We start from the raw sequence: 18,215 nt of genomic DNA, 5'->3' as shown, positions 1-18,215 counted from the left end.
CTTACTTCGTGTCCTCTCTAGGAATGCAGCTCGGTTCCCTTTAACCCTTGCCAGGCCGAGTCCACCCTGCTCAGTCCTCTCTGCCTTTTCTCTCCTGCATTGCACAATCCCAGAGATGCTCATTTTATTTTTGCTCTTGGCGGGTCTGTGATCCGCTCCCTCCCCTGGCCAGAAAGTGGAGGAAGAGGTTGCAGGGAAAAGGGGGTTGCAGGAAGCAAGGAAGCTCCTCCTGGAATGGGAGGGAGCCCCCTGGGTCATCTATTCCAGCCCCCCTGCAAGGCAGGAATCCAACCTCTGCTTCACAACCTCCAAGGAAGGAGAGTCCGCCATCTCCCAAGGGATTCTGCTGCTCTTCCCCTCAGAAGGTTCTTCCTGCTCTTTAGGCAGCAGAAGCTGCTTTCTGGTCCTCTGGGTCCCTTATTCTGGGCAGGAGAAAACAAGCTGGCTCCCTCTTCCATGGGTCAGCCACCTGCCACAAGACAAAGCATTTACATAAATTCCTGCAACTGTTTGCCTCCCTTGGATGAATCACCACAGCCCCATAGTGGCCGAAAAAGCAGGGGAGCAGTGAGTCTCCCTCAAGTTTCAAAAGGAGGGCTGCATTACTCGGCTGTCTCACAGGATGCTTTTTATTATGTTTTTATCATTGTTGTTCTGTATTCTGCTTTTAATGTTGGACACCGCCCTGGGAAATTCTGATAAAGGGTGGTATAGAAATTGAATAACAACTACTACGACTACGACTACTACTATTTCCCCAGCAGTATAAGTTCCTTGTTTGATTGTGTTTTTATGTTATAAAGGGTTCCGCCTTCTGGAGTACCATATCTTTTTGAGAGAACTGCTGTGGAGCTGAGATGAAGGCGGAGAGACCATTTCCTCTCCACCCAGAAGTGTTTTGGAACTCCAGGAAGACACAAACTGAAAGACAGTGCGCTATTTTATGAAAAATTTTATAACTCTTTCTGATGTTATATGATGTTATGATGTATTGTAATTCTCATAAAATGTATACATTGCTGGATTGTAAAAACACACACACACTTTCAAAATGTTTTTTAAAAATATTTTTATTAGTAATTTCAACATAACATTTTATCCAAAAACATATCATCCTTAACCCCCCCCCCCTTATTTTTCCCCTCTCCAAAAAACCTGACCCACCCTCCACTCCCCCCCCCCCCCAGACTTCCCTCAGCTCCTCTCTCTGGTTTATCAACATACGTTATTTTCTGCATGTTACAAAACTGTACAGATCCTTAATTTATCTATCTAAATGTTATCAATAAAAAGTTTGTAAATGTTAATTCAAAACCTGCCAAGGAGTCCAGTTCATTTTGTTGCTTCTGTAAGTACTTTGTAAAGGGTTCCCATTCATCTTTAAAACCACAGTTATCCTTGTCATGTAGTTTGTGTGTCAATTTTGGCAATTCTGTGATTTCCATCCATTTCTCTTGCCATAGTTCTTTAGTCGGGATTTCCTCATTCTTCCATCCTTGTGCTGTTAAGACTCTTGCCGTCGTCGTCGCTTACATAAAGATATTTTTCAGTTTCCTTGGCAGGTCTTTTCCTACAATCCCTAACAAGAATGCTTCAGGTTTTTAAACAAATGTTAATTGGAACATTTTCTTCAACTCATTATATATCATTTCCCAAACCTTTTTGATTTCATTACAATCCTACCACATATGGTCAAAAGTCCCGTCTCTTTCTTTATAATAATAATAATAATAATAATAATAATTTATTATTTGTACCCCGCCCATCTGGCTGGGTTTCCCCAGCCACTCTGGGCGGCTTCCAACAGAGATAAAAAATACACTAAAATGTCACATATTAAAAACTTCCCTGAACAGGGCTGCCTTCAGATGTCTTCTGAATGTCAGGTAGTTGTCCATCGCCTTGACATCCGATGGGAGGGCATTCCACAGGGCGGGCGCCACCACCGAGAAGGCACTCTGCCTGGTTCCCTGCAACTTGGCCTCTCGCAGTGAGGGAACCGCCAGAAGGCCCTCGGAGCTGGACCTCAGTGTCCGGGCAGAACGATGGGGGAGGAGACGCTCCTTCAGATATACTGGACCGAGGCCATTTAGGGCTTTAAAGGTCAGCACCAACACTTTGAATTGTGCTCGGAAACATACTTGGAGCCAATGTAGGTCTTTCAAGACCGGTGTTATATGGTCTCGGCGGCCGCTCCCAGTCACCAGTCTAGCTGCCGCATTCTGTATTAGTTGTAGTTTCCGGGTCACCTTCAAAGGTAGCCCCACGTAGAGCGCATTGCAGTAGTCCAAGCGGGAGATAACCAGAGCATGTACCACTCTGGCGAGACAGTCCGCAGGCAGATAGGGTCTCAGCCTACGTACCAGATGGAGCTGGTAAACAGCTGCCCTGGATACAGATTTGACCTGTGCCTCCATGGACAGCTGTGAGTCCAAAATGACTCCCAGGCTGCGCACCTGGTCCTTCAGGGGCACAGTTACCCCATTCAGGACCAGGGAATCCTCCACACCTGCCCGCCTCCTGTCTCCCCAAAACAGTACTTCTGTCTTGTCAGGATTCAAGCTCAATCTGTTAGCCGCCATCCATCCTCCAACCGCCTCCAGACACTCACACACGACCTTCACCACCTTCACTGGTTCTGATTTGAAAGAGAGGTAGAGCTGGGTATCATCCGCATACTGATGAACACCCAGCCCAAACCCCCTGATGATCTCTCCCAGCGCCTGCATGTAAATGTTGAAAAGCATGGGGGAGAGGATGGAACCCTGAGGCACCACACAAGTGAAGGCCCAGGGGTCTGAACTTCCGGGTTGGCGCCATCGCCGAATGGCGGACTCCCTCCGAGCTCCGGAGGGAGTCTGCTCGGCAGGGGCTGGGTCCTACCGCACCGGCGATGCGGGGACCCTTAAAAACCACGGCCAGAGGAGGCAGTGGACATGGAGACTCGGCTGGCACCGCTAGCGCCCTCCCGACTCGTGAAGGAGCCTTTTTAAAGGCTCCGGATCGGGTGCCGGGGAGAAGCGTGGTGCTTGAGTTCTCTGCTATCCCTGCCGAGCGCAGCCGCATGCCATCCGGCGGAGAGCGCTGACTTCTTCTATTGAAAATTTGGATCTAAAAGAAGAACCCGTGAGTAATTGGAATATGGACTAAAAAAAGGGGACAAATTTTTAAAATTTGGAGCGAACGGGGGAGGTGGAAAAAAGGAAGTCAGCCCCCCCCTAAATTGTAGAAGAGCCAAAACAAAGGAATGGATAACTAAGATCGAGAGTAACCTAATTTCACCGAATTAGCAACTTCGCGAGGGAAATTTATAAGATTGAGCCGGAGGAGAAAAGTGGAATTTGTATTAAAAAGCAACACCCCCCCCCCCGGAATCCCTGGAGCGATTCGTGTAAATGCCTGGAGAAGAGCACGTGGAAATGCTTGGAGAAGAGTAACGGAGGTTTTGACAGGTTTTGACAGCCGTCAAGGAGCTGTCAAAACGGAAGAATGTAACAGAGACTTGGTTATGGACTTTGCCGGTTACATTTGATATAAGTTGAGTATAAATTGTTTCAAATTGTCTAAATAAGGATAAACAAGCTATTTGGACTGGTGGATGGGCTTTGGAAGGGAACTTTGTTATGGGAATCCATCTAGAGGAGCTGAGGGATATTGCATGTGTTTTTGACAGGAAACTTGTGCAGTTGAATAGAACTTTTAATCTCCTGGGAAACTGCAGAAATGGAACATTATTTTGTCTACAGAGGTCTACACACTATAGGAAACAATGGAACTATCTGTTGGAAAATGAAAGGATCATGATGTAATGTTTTGTTCCTGAACAACAAGCCTCTGCAGGGATATTAGAAACTTTTGGAGAAAGAACATTTCTGTGGGAGAACAGAGAAACAAAAAGGAGGAGAATGGCCGACAAGAATAAGGAAACAACAAGAACTGGACAGAAATGGGAAAGGGGACATTTGGGATATCCAGATTTGACAAGCTTATGGAATTAAAATTGGAGTTTCTACTCCTGGATATAAAAATCTGGATAGAAGAAATGGACCCTCTTCTCGATAGACTTTTTTTTAGGATTGGACATTCGTAATTAAATGATTGGACATTCGCAATTAATAAGACTGGCAAAGAATCAGAGGGATGTGTGTTTAATGTAATGTGGGAACTCCAGGAAGATATTAGAGATGGAGGGCTAGGAGGAACGTAACAGGGAAAAAGGGGAGGGAAAGTTGGAATCCAAAGGTTGTAAAATTATTATTTAATTCTATGTTGTCGTTTTTTATTTGTATTAAAGGGGGAAACTCGTGGAAGGGAATAGATCGAGCTTAGGGGGATGGGAATTACGCTAAACTGGGTAATGGAGGATGATTGCAATTTGGGGATAAGAATTTGTTGAACCTAATTGTTTATTTGGAAGATTTGGAATACATGAGGGGGTGGGGAGGGGAAGTCCTAGTTATTGGAAAAAGTCTATAAATTGGATTTAATTTGTTTTAATTTGGAAAACCTTAATAAAAATTATTTTAAAAAAAAAACAGAAGGATGTTATGGTCGATGGTATCAAACGCCGCTGAGAGATCCAGCAGAACTAGGAAACAGCTCTCACCTTTGTCCCTAGCCCGCCAGAGAGCATCAACCAGTGTTACCAAGGCAGTTTCAAGTCCCATGTTGAGGCCTGAATCCCGTCTGGAAGGGATCCAAATGGTCCGCTTCCTCCAGGCGTGCCTGGAGTTGTTCAGCAACCACTCGCTCAATCACCTTGCCCAAGAATGGAAAGTTTGAGACTGGGCGATAATTGGCCATCGTGGCCGCATCTAAAGATGGGTCCGGGAAGGCTCCCTCACGGAGGGAAGCATTCACCACCCCATGAAGCCCATTGCCCAGCCCTTCCTGGCTAGCTTTTAAAAGCCAGGATGGACAAGGATCAAGGAGACAAGTGGTTGGTTTCACTCGTCCAAGCAGCCTGTCCACATCCTCGGGGGTAACAGATTGGAATTGATCCCACACAACTTGACTAGGCAGGACTCTAGCACTCTCCCGCCCTGCTCCCACGGTGGAGTCTACGTCTTCTCGAATCTGAGCTTTGTCTGCAAAAAACTTTGCAAAATCATTGCAGGAGATCATGTGGCCTGTACTGGGCCCTAATGGAGCAGGTGGTACTGCTAAATTGTGAACCACCTGAGAGAGTCTCCTGCTGCTGTTTTCCGCAGATGTTTTCTGCAAAAAACATGGCAAAATCATTGCAGGAGATCATGTGGCCTGTACTGGGACCTAATGGAGCAGGTGGTTCTGCTGGGATGGGACGATATGGGATGGGGGGGGGGGCAACTCCTATCTCTTGCAGGGGCACAATTAGTGCCAGCACCGTCCGTTAAGAGTTTGGGTGTAATCCTTGACACCTCCCTTTCCATGGAGGCGCAGATTGCAGCTATAACAAAGGCGGCATTTTTCCATCTCCTTACCTCTTGTTGGCTCCTTACCTCTTTTGCCCTGACCTAGCCACTGTGATCCACGCGACGGTCACCTCCAGACTGGATTATTGTAACTCGCTCTACGTGGGGCTGCCCTTGAGACTGACCCAGAAACTCCAGCGGGTGCAGAATGCCGCGGTGAGACTCCTTATGGGGTCTTCACTGCGAGATCACATTCACCCGGTACTATACCAGCTGAACTGGCTCCTGGTGGAGTACAGGATCAGGTTTAAGGTGCTGGTTTTAACCTTTAAAGCCCTATACAGCCTAGGACCTCATACCTACGGGACCGCCTCTCCTGGTATGCCCAACAGAGAAACTTACAGTCTTCAAATAAAAACATCTTGAACGTCCCAGGCCACAGAGAAGTTAGGCTGGCATCAACTAGAGCCAGGGCTTTTCTGGCTGTGGCTCCGATCTGGTGGAACACTCTGTCACAAGAGACTAGGGCCCTGCGGGACTGGACATCTTTCTGCAGGGCCTGCAAGACAGAGCTGTTCCACCAGGCCTTTGGCCAGGGCACAGCCTGACTCGCTCCCTCGGCAATCTTTGCGGAGCTCTGGCCCAATGGTTGCCAGTGGCTTGATTTGAATTAATTTTATAATGAATGATTTTAGAGTGCTGTTTGTGCTGTACATTTATACTGTTTTATTGTTGTTAGCCGCCCTGAGCCCAGCTTCGACTGGGGAGGGCGGGATATAAATAAAATTTATTATTATTATTATTATTATTAAATTGCAAACCACCTGAAAGAGTCTCCTGATGCTGTTTTCCGCAGATGTAATAGGCGGTGAAGAAAGTCTTCTTGGCCGTGGCTATCACCACTTGGTAGGCTCAACATTGACCTCTAACCCGTGTCCACTCAGCTTCAGAATGGGTTATCCGCCACCGGCGCTCTAGCCGTCTCAGCGATTGTTTCATCACCCTCAGCTCCAAAGAAAACCACGGGGCTGTCCGGGCTCCATGCAATCGGAGAGGGCGCTTCGGAGCCAAACAGTCAATAGCCCTGGTTAACTCCACATTTCAGCGGGCCACCAGGAATCAGCTGAAAGGCCATCAACATGGGATAAAACATCCCCTACCGCCCTCTGGAAACCATTTTGATCCATTAAGGGGCTGACCATATGAATCGGTCCCACTTCCCTGAAGAGGGGAAGGTTCGCGGAGAAGTCCAGTTGCACCAGGAAGTGATCTGACCATGGCACTTCTTTAGTTTCGCTTTTACTTAATGTCAGATCACCAACATCCATAGAGGTGAACACCAGGTCTAAGGCATGTCCACGGCTATGAGTTGGGCCAAACATATTCAGGGGAAGCCCCATGGTGGCCATGCTTTCCACGAAGTCCCAAGTGGCCCCTTGTAAGGTCGTGTCGGCGTGGATGTTAAAATCCCCTAGGACAACCAAACTAGGTGTCTCCAGGAGAACATCCGCCATGACCTGGAGCTGCTCGGGCAGGGAATCCTTGGTGCAGTGGGGAAGTCGGTACACCAAAAGGAATCCTGTACTGCCCCTATTGCCCAACTTCCAGAACATGCACTCAGAGAACTGGGTCTTCCCAATAGGACGCCTGCTCCACAGGGTAGGACACAAACCCATGCCTTCAAGTTTTATTTTTTTAAAAAAAAGACTGACTAAACATGCGGAAGAACTTTTTGACAGCAAGAGCTGTTAGTGGATTGGACTCCCTTGGGAGTGCTGGAATTTCCATTCTTTGAGGTTTTCAAATGAAGTTGGATGGTCATCTGTCATGGATGCTTTACTTGCTATGCCAGCATCACAAGGGGTGAAATAGATTGCACCAGGGATCACTTCAAGCTCAAAAATCCTACAATTCCGTGATTCTCCCCTGTATGAATTCTTTGATGGTAAGTGAGACTGGACTTTTGATTGAAGCTCTTTCCACATTCCGCACACTGATAGGGTTTCACTCCTGTATGAATTCTTTGATGTGAAGTGAGATTGAAGCTCTGACTGAAGCTCTTTCCACATTCCATGCACTGACAGGGTTTCTATCCTGTATGAATTCTTTGATGTTTAGTGAGATCGCAGCTCATACTGAAGCTCTTTCCACATTCCACACACTGATAGGGTTTCTCCCCTGTATGAATTCTTTGATGGGAAGTGAGACTGGAGCTCATACTGAAGCTCTTTCCACATTCCATGCACTGATACGGTTTCTCCCCTGTATGAATTCTTTGATGGGAAGTGAGATGGGAGCTCCTACTGAAGCTCTTTCCACATTCCACACACTGATAGGGTTTCTCCCCTGTATGAATTCTTTGATGTTTAGTGAGATCGGAGCTCATACTGAAGCTCTTTCCACATTCCACACACTGATAGGGTTTCTCCCCTGTATGAATTCTTTGATGTTTAGTGAGATCGGCGCTTCTACTGAAGCTCTTTCCACATTCCATGCACAGATAGGGTTTCTCCCCTGTATGAATTATTTGATGTTTAGTGAGATTGGAGCTCAAACTGAAGCTCTTTCCACATTCCATACACTGATAGGGTTTCTCCCCTGTATGAAATCTTTGATGTTTAGTGAGATTGCAGCTCATACTAAAGCTCTTTCCACATTCCACACACTGATAGGGTTTCTCCCCTGTATGAATTATCTGATGGGACGTGAGATGGTGGCTGTGACTGAAGCTCTTTCCACATTCCACGCACTGATACGGTTTCTCCCCTGTATGAATTCTTTGATGTTTTGTGAGATTGGAGCTGCTACTGAAGCTCTTTCCACATTCCACACACTGATAGAGTTTCTCCCCTGTATGAATTCTTTGATGGGAAGTGAGAGAGAATCTCTGACTGAAGCTCTTTCCACATTCAATGCACTGATAGGGTTTCTTTCCAATGAGATTTCGTTGATGGGAAGTGAGAGAGGACCTCTGATTGAAGCTCTTTCCACATTCAACACACGGATGGGGTTTCTCCCCTGTATGAATTCTTTGATGGGAAGTGAGAGTGCAGTTCTTACTAAAGCTCTTTCCACATTCAAAGCATTTATATGGTTTCTCCCCTGTATGAATTCTGTGATGGGAAGTGAGAGAAGAGCTGTAGTTGAAGCTCTTTCCACATTCCATGCATTGATATGGTTTCTCCCCAGTGTGAATTCTTTGATGGGAAGTGAAATCGAAGCTGCTACTGAAGCTCTTTCCACATTCCACACACTGATAGGGTTTCTCCCCTGTATGAATTCTGTGATGGGAAGTGAGAGAGGAGCCCCGAATGAAGCTCTTTCCACATTCCACACACTGATAGGGTTTCTCTCCTGTATGAATTCTTTGATGGGAAGTTAAACAGGAGCTATCAGTGAAGCTCTTTCCACATTCCATGCACTGATAGGGCTTCTCCCCTGTATGAATTCTCTGATGCCTAGTGAGATCGGAGCTCGTACTGAAGCTCTTTCCACATGCCACACACTGATAGGGTTTCTCCCCTGTATGAATTCTTTGATGGGCAGTGAGAATGTGGCTGTGACTGAAGCTCTTTCCACATTCCACACACTGATAGGGTTTCTCCCCTGTATGAATTCTTTGATGGGAAGTGAGATTGGAGCTCGTATTGAAGCTCTTTCCACATTCCATGCACTGATAGGGTTTCTCCCCTGTATGAATTCTTTGATGGGATGTTAGAGAGGAGCTCGCACTGAATATCTTTCCACATTCCAGGCACCGATAGGGTGCCTTTCCAATGAGATTTCGTTGATGGGGTTTGGAATGGGAGCTCTGACTGCAGCTCTTTCCACATTCCAAATTTTTACGTGCCTTCTCCACTCTGCAGATTGTGTTGTGGTCACCTTTGTTCTTGATTTCCAATTCATCACAATCTACAATGGAGAGAAAAAGGGATTAGAGTCTCAGGAACAAATGGAGCCCCCAGTTAGGAAATAATGCTCCTTAAATTTGTTGTAGAGAAGGCAGTGTTCATTACCTTTGTTATTTGCAATAAACCAATGTATTTATTATTGGATTCTAATCGTTGGTTGAATGTTGCTTTGTTTGAAGTAAGTTACTCATTTTATAAATTTTGTACTTTTTGTAAAATTTTTGTACTTTTTTCATTGGATTAGATTGTTGTTATTATTACTGTTTCATGTTTATACAGTAGCACCTCGTGTTACGTAACCCTCGGATTATATAAACATCAGCTTATGAAAGCGATAAATCCATTCGCAGTGATCCTTGGGTTGCGAAAACCTCGGGATCTGGCCAGACCTCCGGAACGTATCCCATTCGCAACCAGAGGTACCATTGTATATGTGTTGGAAGCTTCCCAGATTGGCTGGGGCAACCCAACCAGATGGTCAGGATATAAATAAAAATTATTATTATTACTATTATTATCACTGCTAGTACTACCTGAAATTCTGTCAGCCTGGCTCTTCTCTGGGGCAGATGTTGTTTGGCCCAGTCATGGCATCCCCTCCATCTCCAGTGTCAGTCGTCTATTTGGTCAACCCAAGACTGACAGTAGCAAAAACAAAAACAGAAAACCTGACAGAAGCTACTTATCTTTCCTAACAACTCTGAAGCTGACATTTAAGATGCCTGGGCAGTTCAGATCAGCCCAATTGTGGTATAAGGAGGCAGAACTGGAGGAAGATTGTTCACAGAAAAAACTGTAATCTACTATTTCTTGTGGGGGTGTCAGGTTCCCAGGTGTTGTAGGGGGCGCTGTGAAAATATATGAGGTTTGTCACATAGAGGTATTTTTTGAATTTCCTGGCAGATAGGACGATCCCACAGGGAGCCTTACCAAGAGAGGCCACGATCCCCCGATTCTCCTCCATGACGTCCTTATGCAGAGCTCTCTGGTCAGGATCCAGCAACTCCCACTCCTCGTCCGTGAAACGAACAGCGACATCTTCAAAGCACACTGGACCCTAAAAGAAAAAGGGAAATTTCCTCCTCTGAGACAGTAGAAATATGATCTGCTACACAATGCTCTGTTATTTCCTTCCTGTTAATTGCTGTGTTATTTCAATAGGATTGCTTTGCTGCACATTTTATTATGGGTACCTATTTTAACACTTTAATTGAATTCTTTTATTCTGCATTTTAACTGTGGGTAATTATCTTTTTACAAATAGGTGGTACTCCAGCTTATGTTTACGTTATTCTGCCTACGCAAGCATTCCAGTTTCCCCGATGGAAGGATCCACTTTCTCCTCTCCTCGTGAGTTGTTTTGGGAGGTTCCCTTCCAATGCCCTAGAGCCAAATTCAAGGGGTTCATGGGGGCATGGAGAGGGGGAGGAGTGGGGGGCAGGCCCCATTTTGCAGCAGATAGGGCTGGCTAGGTGAATCCTGGAAATTATTTGTTATCGTCTGTCCGCTGCTTAGAAGCCAATTTTAGCATTCATTGATGAATATAGAAATACAAGAAGCCTAGTTTGGATGGCCATCTGTCTTGGATTATCTAGCTGAGATTCCTGCAATGCAGGGGGCGGGACTTGATGACCCTTTTTGTCCCTTTCAACTCTAGGATTCCATGAAAACTGCAACTACAGTTGAATCCTGCTGGAAACATTCAGAAGGCTGGTATGACACAGTTATCTGGGCAGGAAATCCCACAGTTCACAGCTGGAGTTTACTCTTTATCAGCAAGATCACAATGTTCACATACTTTGCTGAGTTTCGGGCTTAATGAAAACAGCAGCTCATTCCCTGAGCCTCTTCCTCCACAAAAGCAGTTGCTGAGAGTGAAGGCCCCCGGCTCCCCACAGCTTTCCAAGTCCCCTCCTCTCTGGGGTTTCTGGCAAGCGATTGAACAGTGTGCCAGTGTGCAGCCTGCCTTTACTCCTCCATGTTTGACCTCTCTTGGCTCTGAGAGACAAGCAGGGAGGGTTGATTCTGGCAGAAGGAGAGGGAGCCCCCAGTGGATCCTCCTTCTCCTGACTCACCTCTGCCTCTCGACCTTCCTCTCCCACTCGCCTCCTTCTTCTTCTGCCTTTGATTCTGCACTGCATTCTGCCAGTCTCTCAGCTCACTAAGCCCTGTTGCCCCTTCAGCTTCTGACACTTCCTCTTCCCAAGCTTCTCCCTCTGACTGCCAATCCTTCCTCCACCTTCAGTCCTTGGGCCCAGAGCCATCTTCTCATCCTGGTTCCCTGGCTGCTTCCTCCCACCATTCCTCTGTGCCCAACCAGTCCATGACATTGCTCCATCCCTCGGCCTCTGACCCCACAAGGCAGCTTCCCCTGACCTGATCTGGTTCCACTGCCACTGCTTCTCTTCTGCTCCCATGAAAAGCTGGATCAGGAGGTCTTGCCGGCATCATTCTTTCACCTGCAAAAGAAAAAAAGGGAAGCAGGATGCTAGGAGTGCCTGCTTCTCTCACAGAGGAAACAGGACATCTCTAACTACAGATGGGCTTTGAGTGCAGTTGAAGGTTTGTGCCCATTTCATGTGAGGTGTGCAGAAATACATCTCCCCTCCTCTGAACCCTTGTTCCCAACCCCCACCCCTCAAAAAAAAAAAAAAAAGATGAAAAGAACCCTCAGATGAGTTGGAAAACCAACAGAACGAGACCAAATGGAGAAAAGCCACCTTCCTCCTTACCCAGTGGCCTCTCTCTGGTGTCCAACGGAGGCCTCTCTGCCTCACAGGAATCCAGGTCCATTTCTGCAAAATGATCCCTTTTCTGAAAGAACAATACGAATTCAAAACAGTAAATAAATGGTGAGAAATATTAGAAAGAGAACGCAAAGACAGATACTTTAAGTGTGTTAGATCTCATTCTCCGAAAACGGATGGGCCATCAGCAGACCATTTTTGGATGTTCTCCATCCTGTTTGGAGCCCCTTGGGAGTATCCAGAGGTAAGTCCCTCTGACCTGCTTTCTCTCTGCCTGCTCTCTCTCCTCTGCCTGACTCAGGAGGAAACCTTCGGCCAGGGCCACCGCCTGGGAACTGGTCTCTGCTCCACAGTCCCTCACCCAGCTCTCCATCTCCAGGGGAAGGACAGCCAGGAACTGCTCCAAGATCACCAGGTCCAGCATCTCAGCTTTCGTGTGCCTTTCTGGCTTCAGCCACTGACGGTCAAGGTGGTAGAGTCGGCTGCAAACCTCTCGGGGTCCTTTAACCTCCTGGCAGCAGAACTGCCTCAACTGCTGGCTCTGCACCTCTGAGCAATGGGTATCCTCCTCACCCAGGATCTTCTGCACAGAGTATTCCAAGAATCCCCCACTGCTCCCAGTTTGGATGACATGGCCTCTTCGTGCTTCAGGGCCAGCTGTGTCTCGCTCATCCATCTGTGCTCTCAGGAAGCCTCTGAGAGATGGGAAGGAACCTTTTGGTCTTCTGCCAAGTTCTGTCTGTCTGAATGAGAAGCTCTAGCAAAACCTACAAAGCAAATACATTGTTCTGTTACAAAAGTTGTACAGTATCAGGAGAAGAAAGTTTCCCTGAGCAAGCGTGGATGAGTCCTGCTGGGAAGCAGGGTAGGACTGCACCACAGCCCAGACTCTGAGCTATCTTTCTAAAAAGGAGGAGGAGGAGGAGGAGGAGGAGGAGGAGGGGGAGATGATGTAGGCCTCTAGAAGGGAGATTGTGGAAATGTGGAGGCAAGCGAAGAGATTAATGCGAGGCGAATCAGCCTGGTTGCTCCTTCCTTCCAGTCAATGCATGAAATCAGAACTGATTGACAAGGGAGTCATTGGGACATTGGTCATGATATTATGTTTGCTGACTGGGAGCAGTTATGGACCACAGGTATTAAATTCACGGCATGTAGTGCCTTAAAAGAGAATATAATGAAAATGATCTACAGATGGTACATGACCCCAGTCAAGCTTGCAAAGATATATCATTTGCCCAATAACAACTGTTGGAAGTGTAATGAATGCGAAGGAACTTTTTGTCATCTTTGGTGGACCTGCCCGAAGATTAAGGCCTACTGGGAAATGATCTATAATGAAATTAAGAAAATCCTTAAGTGGACATTTGCAAAGAAACCGGAGGCTTTTCTCTTGGGCATGGTAGGCCAAATGATTCCAAAGAAAGATAGAACATTTTTTATGTACGCAACAACAGCAGCAAGAATTCTCTTGGCAAAGTACTGGAAGACTAAAGAACTACCTACTCTGGAAGAATGGCAGACCAAGGTGACTGAATTTATGGGACTGGCAGAGATGACCGGCAGAATCCGTGACCAGAGGAGAGAGACAGTGGAAGAGGACTGGAAAAAAATTAAAATTTATCTTAAAAATTGTTGTAAAATTTCGGAATGTTAAGATGTCAAGGGATTTGATATAAAGAATTACAGCTGTAAAAATTTAAGCTTAAGAAAATTTTAAAGAGAATTAAATATAGAAATGGATGAAGGATTGCTAAAAAATTTTAAAATAAGGATGCAGTGAAGGGGAGGCATGGGGAAGTCGTGTTATGTTTGTTTGTTTTTTGTTTGTGTTGTAAAATTAATAAAAATCATTTAAAAAAAAAATGACAAGGGAGTCATTGGTTCCTAGTGAAAAATGACTACGTGTGTTGAATCTGAATCTCCTTCCTTGTAGCTTGAAGCCATTGGTTGGAATCCTGCGCCCAGGTGACATGGCTCTCCTAAAGGCCGGCCTCACTATACACTGCCTTTGTTGATCTAAAAGCAGCCTTTCATACAGTCTCCAGAACCAGACTCTGGGACAGACTACAGGGGACCTACATAGAATTAAGAGCTTCTGCTCTTAATTCAGGCACTGCGCGCCAACACGGCTCTTAGAGTCAGGTGTAGCCGCCTAGGACACCTAACGGACCCTATTAAAACCTCTAAAGGAGTCAGGCAAGGGTGCCTATTGGCCCCTCTACTATTCAATTTCTATCTAAATAATTTAGTATCTGCACTCCATGACTCAGAACTCCACCCTCCGAAGCTCGCAAATCGGCATATTTCGGTCCTGCAATATGCCTACGATGCAGTAATTTTATCTAGAACCCCCACTGGACTCAAAAGAGCACTAAGAAAGCTCACAGCATACTGTGAATTTGAATGTCTCAAAATCAACTATCAAAAGACCAAGATACTCGCTTTGGGGGCAAAACCAAAGCTTAAAAGCTGGGAACTCCAAGGCCATAAATTAGAACAACTCACAAACTATAAGTATCTAGGAATGGTGGTACAGGCCTCAGGAGCCAACAAACTACAGATAAACTCCATCGGGACTTCAGCGGAAAAACCCACAAATTGTATCCTTAAATTTTTCAGAGCACAAGGGGGCTTCTTCATTCCCACAGCTCGAAAACTATACAAGGCCAAAACTTTGGCACAACTCCTTTATGGTTCCTTTTTGCCCCCGCCTTCCTCGGCTTTCTCCCCCCTTGAGAGAGTTCAATCTAGACTTCTTAGAGCTCTCCTCCAAGTGCCCAGATGGGTCTCAAACGCATGGGTAGATTGGAAACGGGGATGGTGAGAGTGGAGGCTAGCATCTGCCTAACATCCATCTACAAATGGCTGACATTGAATCTGCTCCCCCGAGGGATAGCCCCATTGATTCTCTGTGACCAATTCCAGTCGGGCTGGCAGACTGCAGTTCTGAACACCCTCCAGAAACTGGGTTTTGCCCCTCAAGCCCTTCTAAGTCTGGGCTTGGGCCAGGCAAATGCAACGGTCAGGCAAAGAATATTAGATACCGAGAGAGAACAGGACTGCGCAAGGTGCTCAGACTATAAAATTGGAGAAATCGAGAAATATATAGCTGCACCGGCAGAATATCTCTTCTTTCTCACATCTAGAAATGCAAGAAGGGCCTTTACACTCGCCAGAAGCTCGGCTCTTCCCTCGCTGGTCCTGGATGGAGCCTTTAGAAAAGTCCCGTATGCTCAGAGACATTTCACCTGCCCATTGGGAGAGATAGGGAGCCAAAACACTTGTTCTTTAGACGTCCCTTTTACGAAGAGACACGTAGTAAGACCATTGATCCGCTGCTGGTGAGGCTCGCTGACCTCCCGCAAAAGCAAAAATTAGACCTTTTCCTGTTAGGCAAAGATCAGAAGATGACCTGGATGGTCGCCAGATTCTGTGTACAGATCCGTAGGCGCAGACCATCTCCCTTCTCAAAATAGTCCGTCATGAAAATCCCCAAACTCGGTTTCATGGGTGACTCTGAGTCAACTCCCTGGTGTAGTTTATTGGTGTACATTGCTTTTAAATTTGTTGTTGTACATAAATTGCCTGTTTTCTGTGACTGTACCCCCAAGTGTGTTTTATAAGGTGGTCTCTGACCGTAATAAATTATCTAATCTGACATGGCTCTCCTGTCTCCTCTCTGTCTCCTCTCTTCTCCATGTAAACATACCCAGCTCCTCTTAAAGCTTGGCTTGATCTGCTTGGCTGGCCTCCTCTGCCAAGAAGGAGAAAGAAAGAAGGGAAACAGACAAAGAGGTTTGGGAGCAACCATTCAGACAAGTTTCCTCTCTTGTGCAATGACGCTGACCCGTGTCACACGCAGCAGAAGTCCTACTGATAAGCTTATTTAAAGAAGCCAGATTTCTATCTGCTAGATTTCCCAGGGGGCTCTGAATAATTTTTTTTCTGGAAGGGGGGCGGGAACCTCCTCCCCTCCCCGCCCCCAGAACAGATCTAAAGGAAGGAGACAGTTCCTGCAACCTCGCCCCTCCCTGGCAGGACCCCCTGCTCCCTGGGGCTCCCCCCCCATGAGCCACCCTCCCCTGCTGCAGCCCTGGGACCCCCCCTTCTCCCCACTGCACCCTCTGAGGGGGGGGGAGGAAGAGACTCACCAGATCCCAGGAGAGGATTGCCCTTCCCAAAGGAGTAAGCAGCCTCTTTATACAAATGCAGAATATAGAGTACTGTAGTTGCAAACCTCGCCCCTCCCTGGCAGGACCCCCTGATCCCTGGGGCTCCCCCCCCCATGAGCCACCCTCCCCTGCTGCAGCCCTGGGACCCCCCCCCCTTCTCCCCACTGCACCCTCTTGGGGGGGGAGGAGGAGGAAGAGACTCACCAGATCCCAGGAGAGGATTGCCCTTCCCAAAGGAGTAAGCAGCCTCTTTATACAAATGCAGAATATAGAGTACTGTAGTTGCAAACCTCGTGCAACCTCGCCCCTCCCTGGCAGGACCCCCTGCTCCCTGGGGCTCCCCCCCCCATGAGCCACCCTCCCCTGCTGCAGCCCTGGGACCCCCCCTTCTCCCCAATGCACCCTCTGGGGGGGGGGAGGAGGAAGAAGGGACTCACCAGATCCCCCTGGAAGAGAGCAATGCAGGATTTGCAATAGCAGGAAGCAACCCTGCCCCCCCCCGCTTGCAGGAAGGGGAGGGAGGGGCTTTTCCCCTGGAGGACCTGGCCCCCCCGTTACTTCCTGGCCTCTCTAGGAATGCAGCTCCGTTCCCTTTAACCCTTGCCAAGCCGAGTCCACCCTGCTCAGTCCTCTCTGCCTTTTCTCTCCTGCATTGCACAATCCCAGAGATGCTCATTTTATTTTTGCTCTTGGCGGGTCTGTGATCCGCTCCCTCCCTTGGCCAGAAAGTGGAGGAAGAGGTTGCAGGGAAAAGGGGGTTGCAGGAAGCAAGGAAGCTCCTCCTGGAATGGGAGGGAGCCCCCTGGGTCATCTATTCCAGCCCCCCTGCAAGGCAGGAATCCAACCTCTGCTTCACAACCTCCAAGGAAGGAGAGTCCGCCATCTCCCAAGGGATTCTGCTGCTCTTCCCCTCAGAATGTTCTTCCTGCTCTTTAGGCAGCAGAAACTGCTTTCTGGTCCTCTGGTCCCCCTTATTCTGGGTGCTCCCCTCTAGGGCAGGAGAAAACAAGCTGGCTCCCTCTTCCATGGGTCAGCCCCCCAGATATTGAGAGGTGGCTCTCAGGTCTCCATCCAGGCAGATTTCAGCTGTTCCTGCCTCTCCTGGGACTACACATTGCTGAGCTGCAAAATGCAGGAAAGTGCATGTTTTGTTAATGGAGAAATCTGAGGGCTCCTTTGGACAAAAAACAAAGACACCAGCCAGGAATATCAGAGCAAACAGCAGCCAGTAGGCTTGGTGGCAGTAATCTGAGCATCCTGGACCCTGCCCCATGGTTCTACTTGCCTTCATTCAAACACCCATGGAATGTAAACTGACCCTTTTGCCTTCGTCTGGGTTTGTTATTTCTGGAATGGCTACCTGTCTGGCACTCAGGTATCAGGATGCCAGGGATTATCGCTGGGGCAGAGGGGCTGCTGAGTAGCTGAGCTCACATGTCCATATGAATTTCTGAAGTTTTCCCAGTGAGCCAGTACAGAGATACATTTATCAGTGAACTCTTACATTTGGTATTGTGCAGCAAAGGCCCTTTGACCAGATAGGAAGAAACTGTGATGAAGTGTTTTGTGGGGACAAATTATAAAAGTCACAAAAGTGATTTTGCCTGCAGGTGAATCCTGGAATTAGCCAATCATGTGGGGCCTATTGTGTAAATAATGAATATAAAGCAGACATTCCTGGGGAATTTCAATTCCTCCTCACAACTATGCGCTGAATAAAGAGCATGAAATCCACACTCAACTCCAAGTATATTTCAATAGGAGAGCCTTCAAGGTGCCACTCAGGACTGTTAAGAAGCCCCTCCCCCCAAAAAACCCCCACAACACCCCTGTGATCATCTTCTAGCTTGGTTTCGTTCCCCTTCCCGTTCCCTGGATTCTCACAGAGAGAAGGGGAGACAAGTTACAACAGGAGCCACCTCCTTGCCAAGCCATCCCATGGGAGAGAGTTGCTGGAGGCAGGGGTGGGACCTGTTGGCCGCGAATATT

The 18,215-nt window shown here is 47.3% G+C and overlaps 1 protein-coding gene across 5 annotated transcripts in view; it reads right to left on the bottom strand.

The window, feature by feature from the left end:
- Positions 1-7,093: 7,093 nt before the first annotated feature.
- Positions 7,094-18,215, bottom strand: part of LOC309340959 (uncharacterized protein) — a 59,140-nt gene continuing 48,018 nt past the window's right edge. For 2 of the 5 annotated variants that reach the window (XM_081860275.1, XM_081860276.1), the window contains 2 exons: positions 10,235-10,361; positions 7,094-9,305 (listed from right to left, as the gene is read on the bottom strand). In XM_081860275.1, coding sequence (XP_081716401.1) covers positions 7,483-9,305; positions 10,235-10,361 — 1,950 coding nt within the window. In that variant the 3' untranslated portion in view covers positions 7,094-7,482. Of the gene's footprint in view, positions 9,306-10,234; positions 10,362-11,680; positions 11,764-12,036; positions 12,119-12,310; positions 12,819-16,663; positions 16,707-18,215 lie in introns of those variants that run through there. The other 3 variants (XM_081860273.1, XM_081860274.1, XM_081860277.1) reach the window with 3 other exon arrangements.

Source organism: Podarcis erhardii (genome assembly GCF_964252035.2).
Source record: "Podarcis erhardii genome assembly, chromosome: 4".
Classification (NCBI taxonomy): domain Eukaryota; kingdom Metazoa; phylum Chordata; class Lepidosauria; order Squamata; family Lacertidae; genus Podarcis; species Podarcis erhardii.
This window is presented reverse-complemented; position numbering and strand designations above follow the sequence as displayed.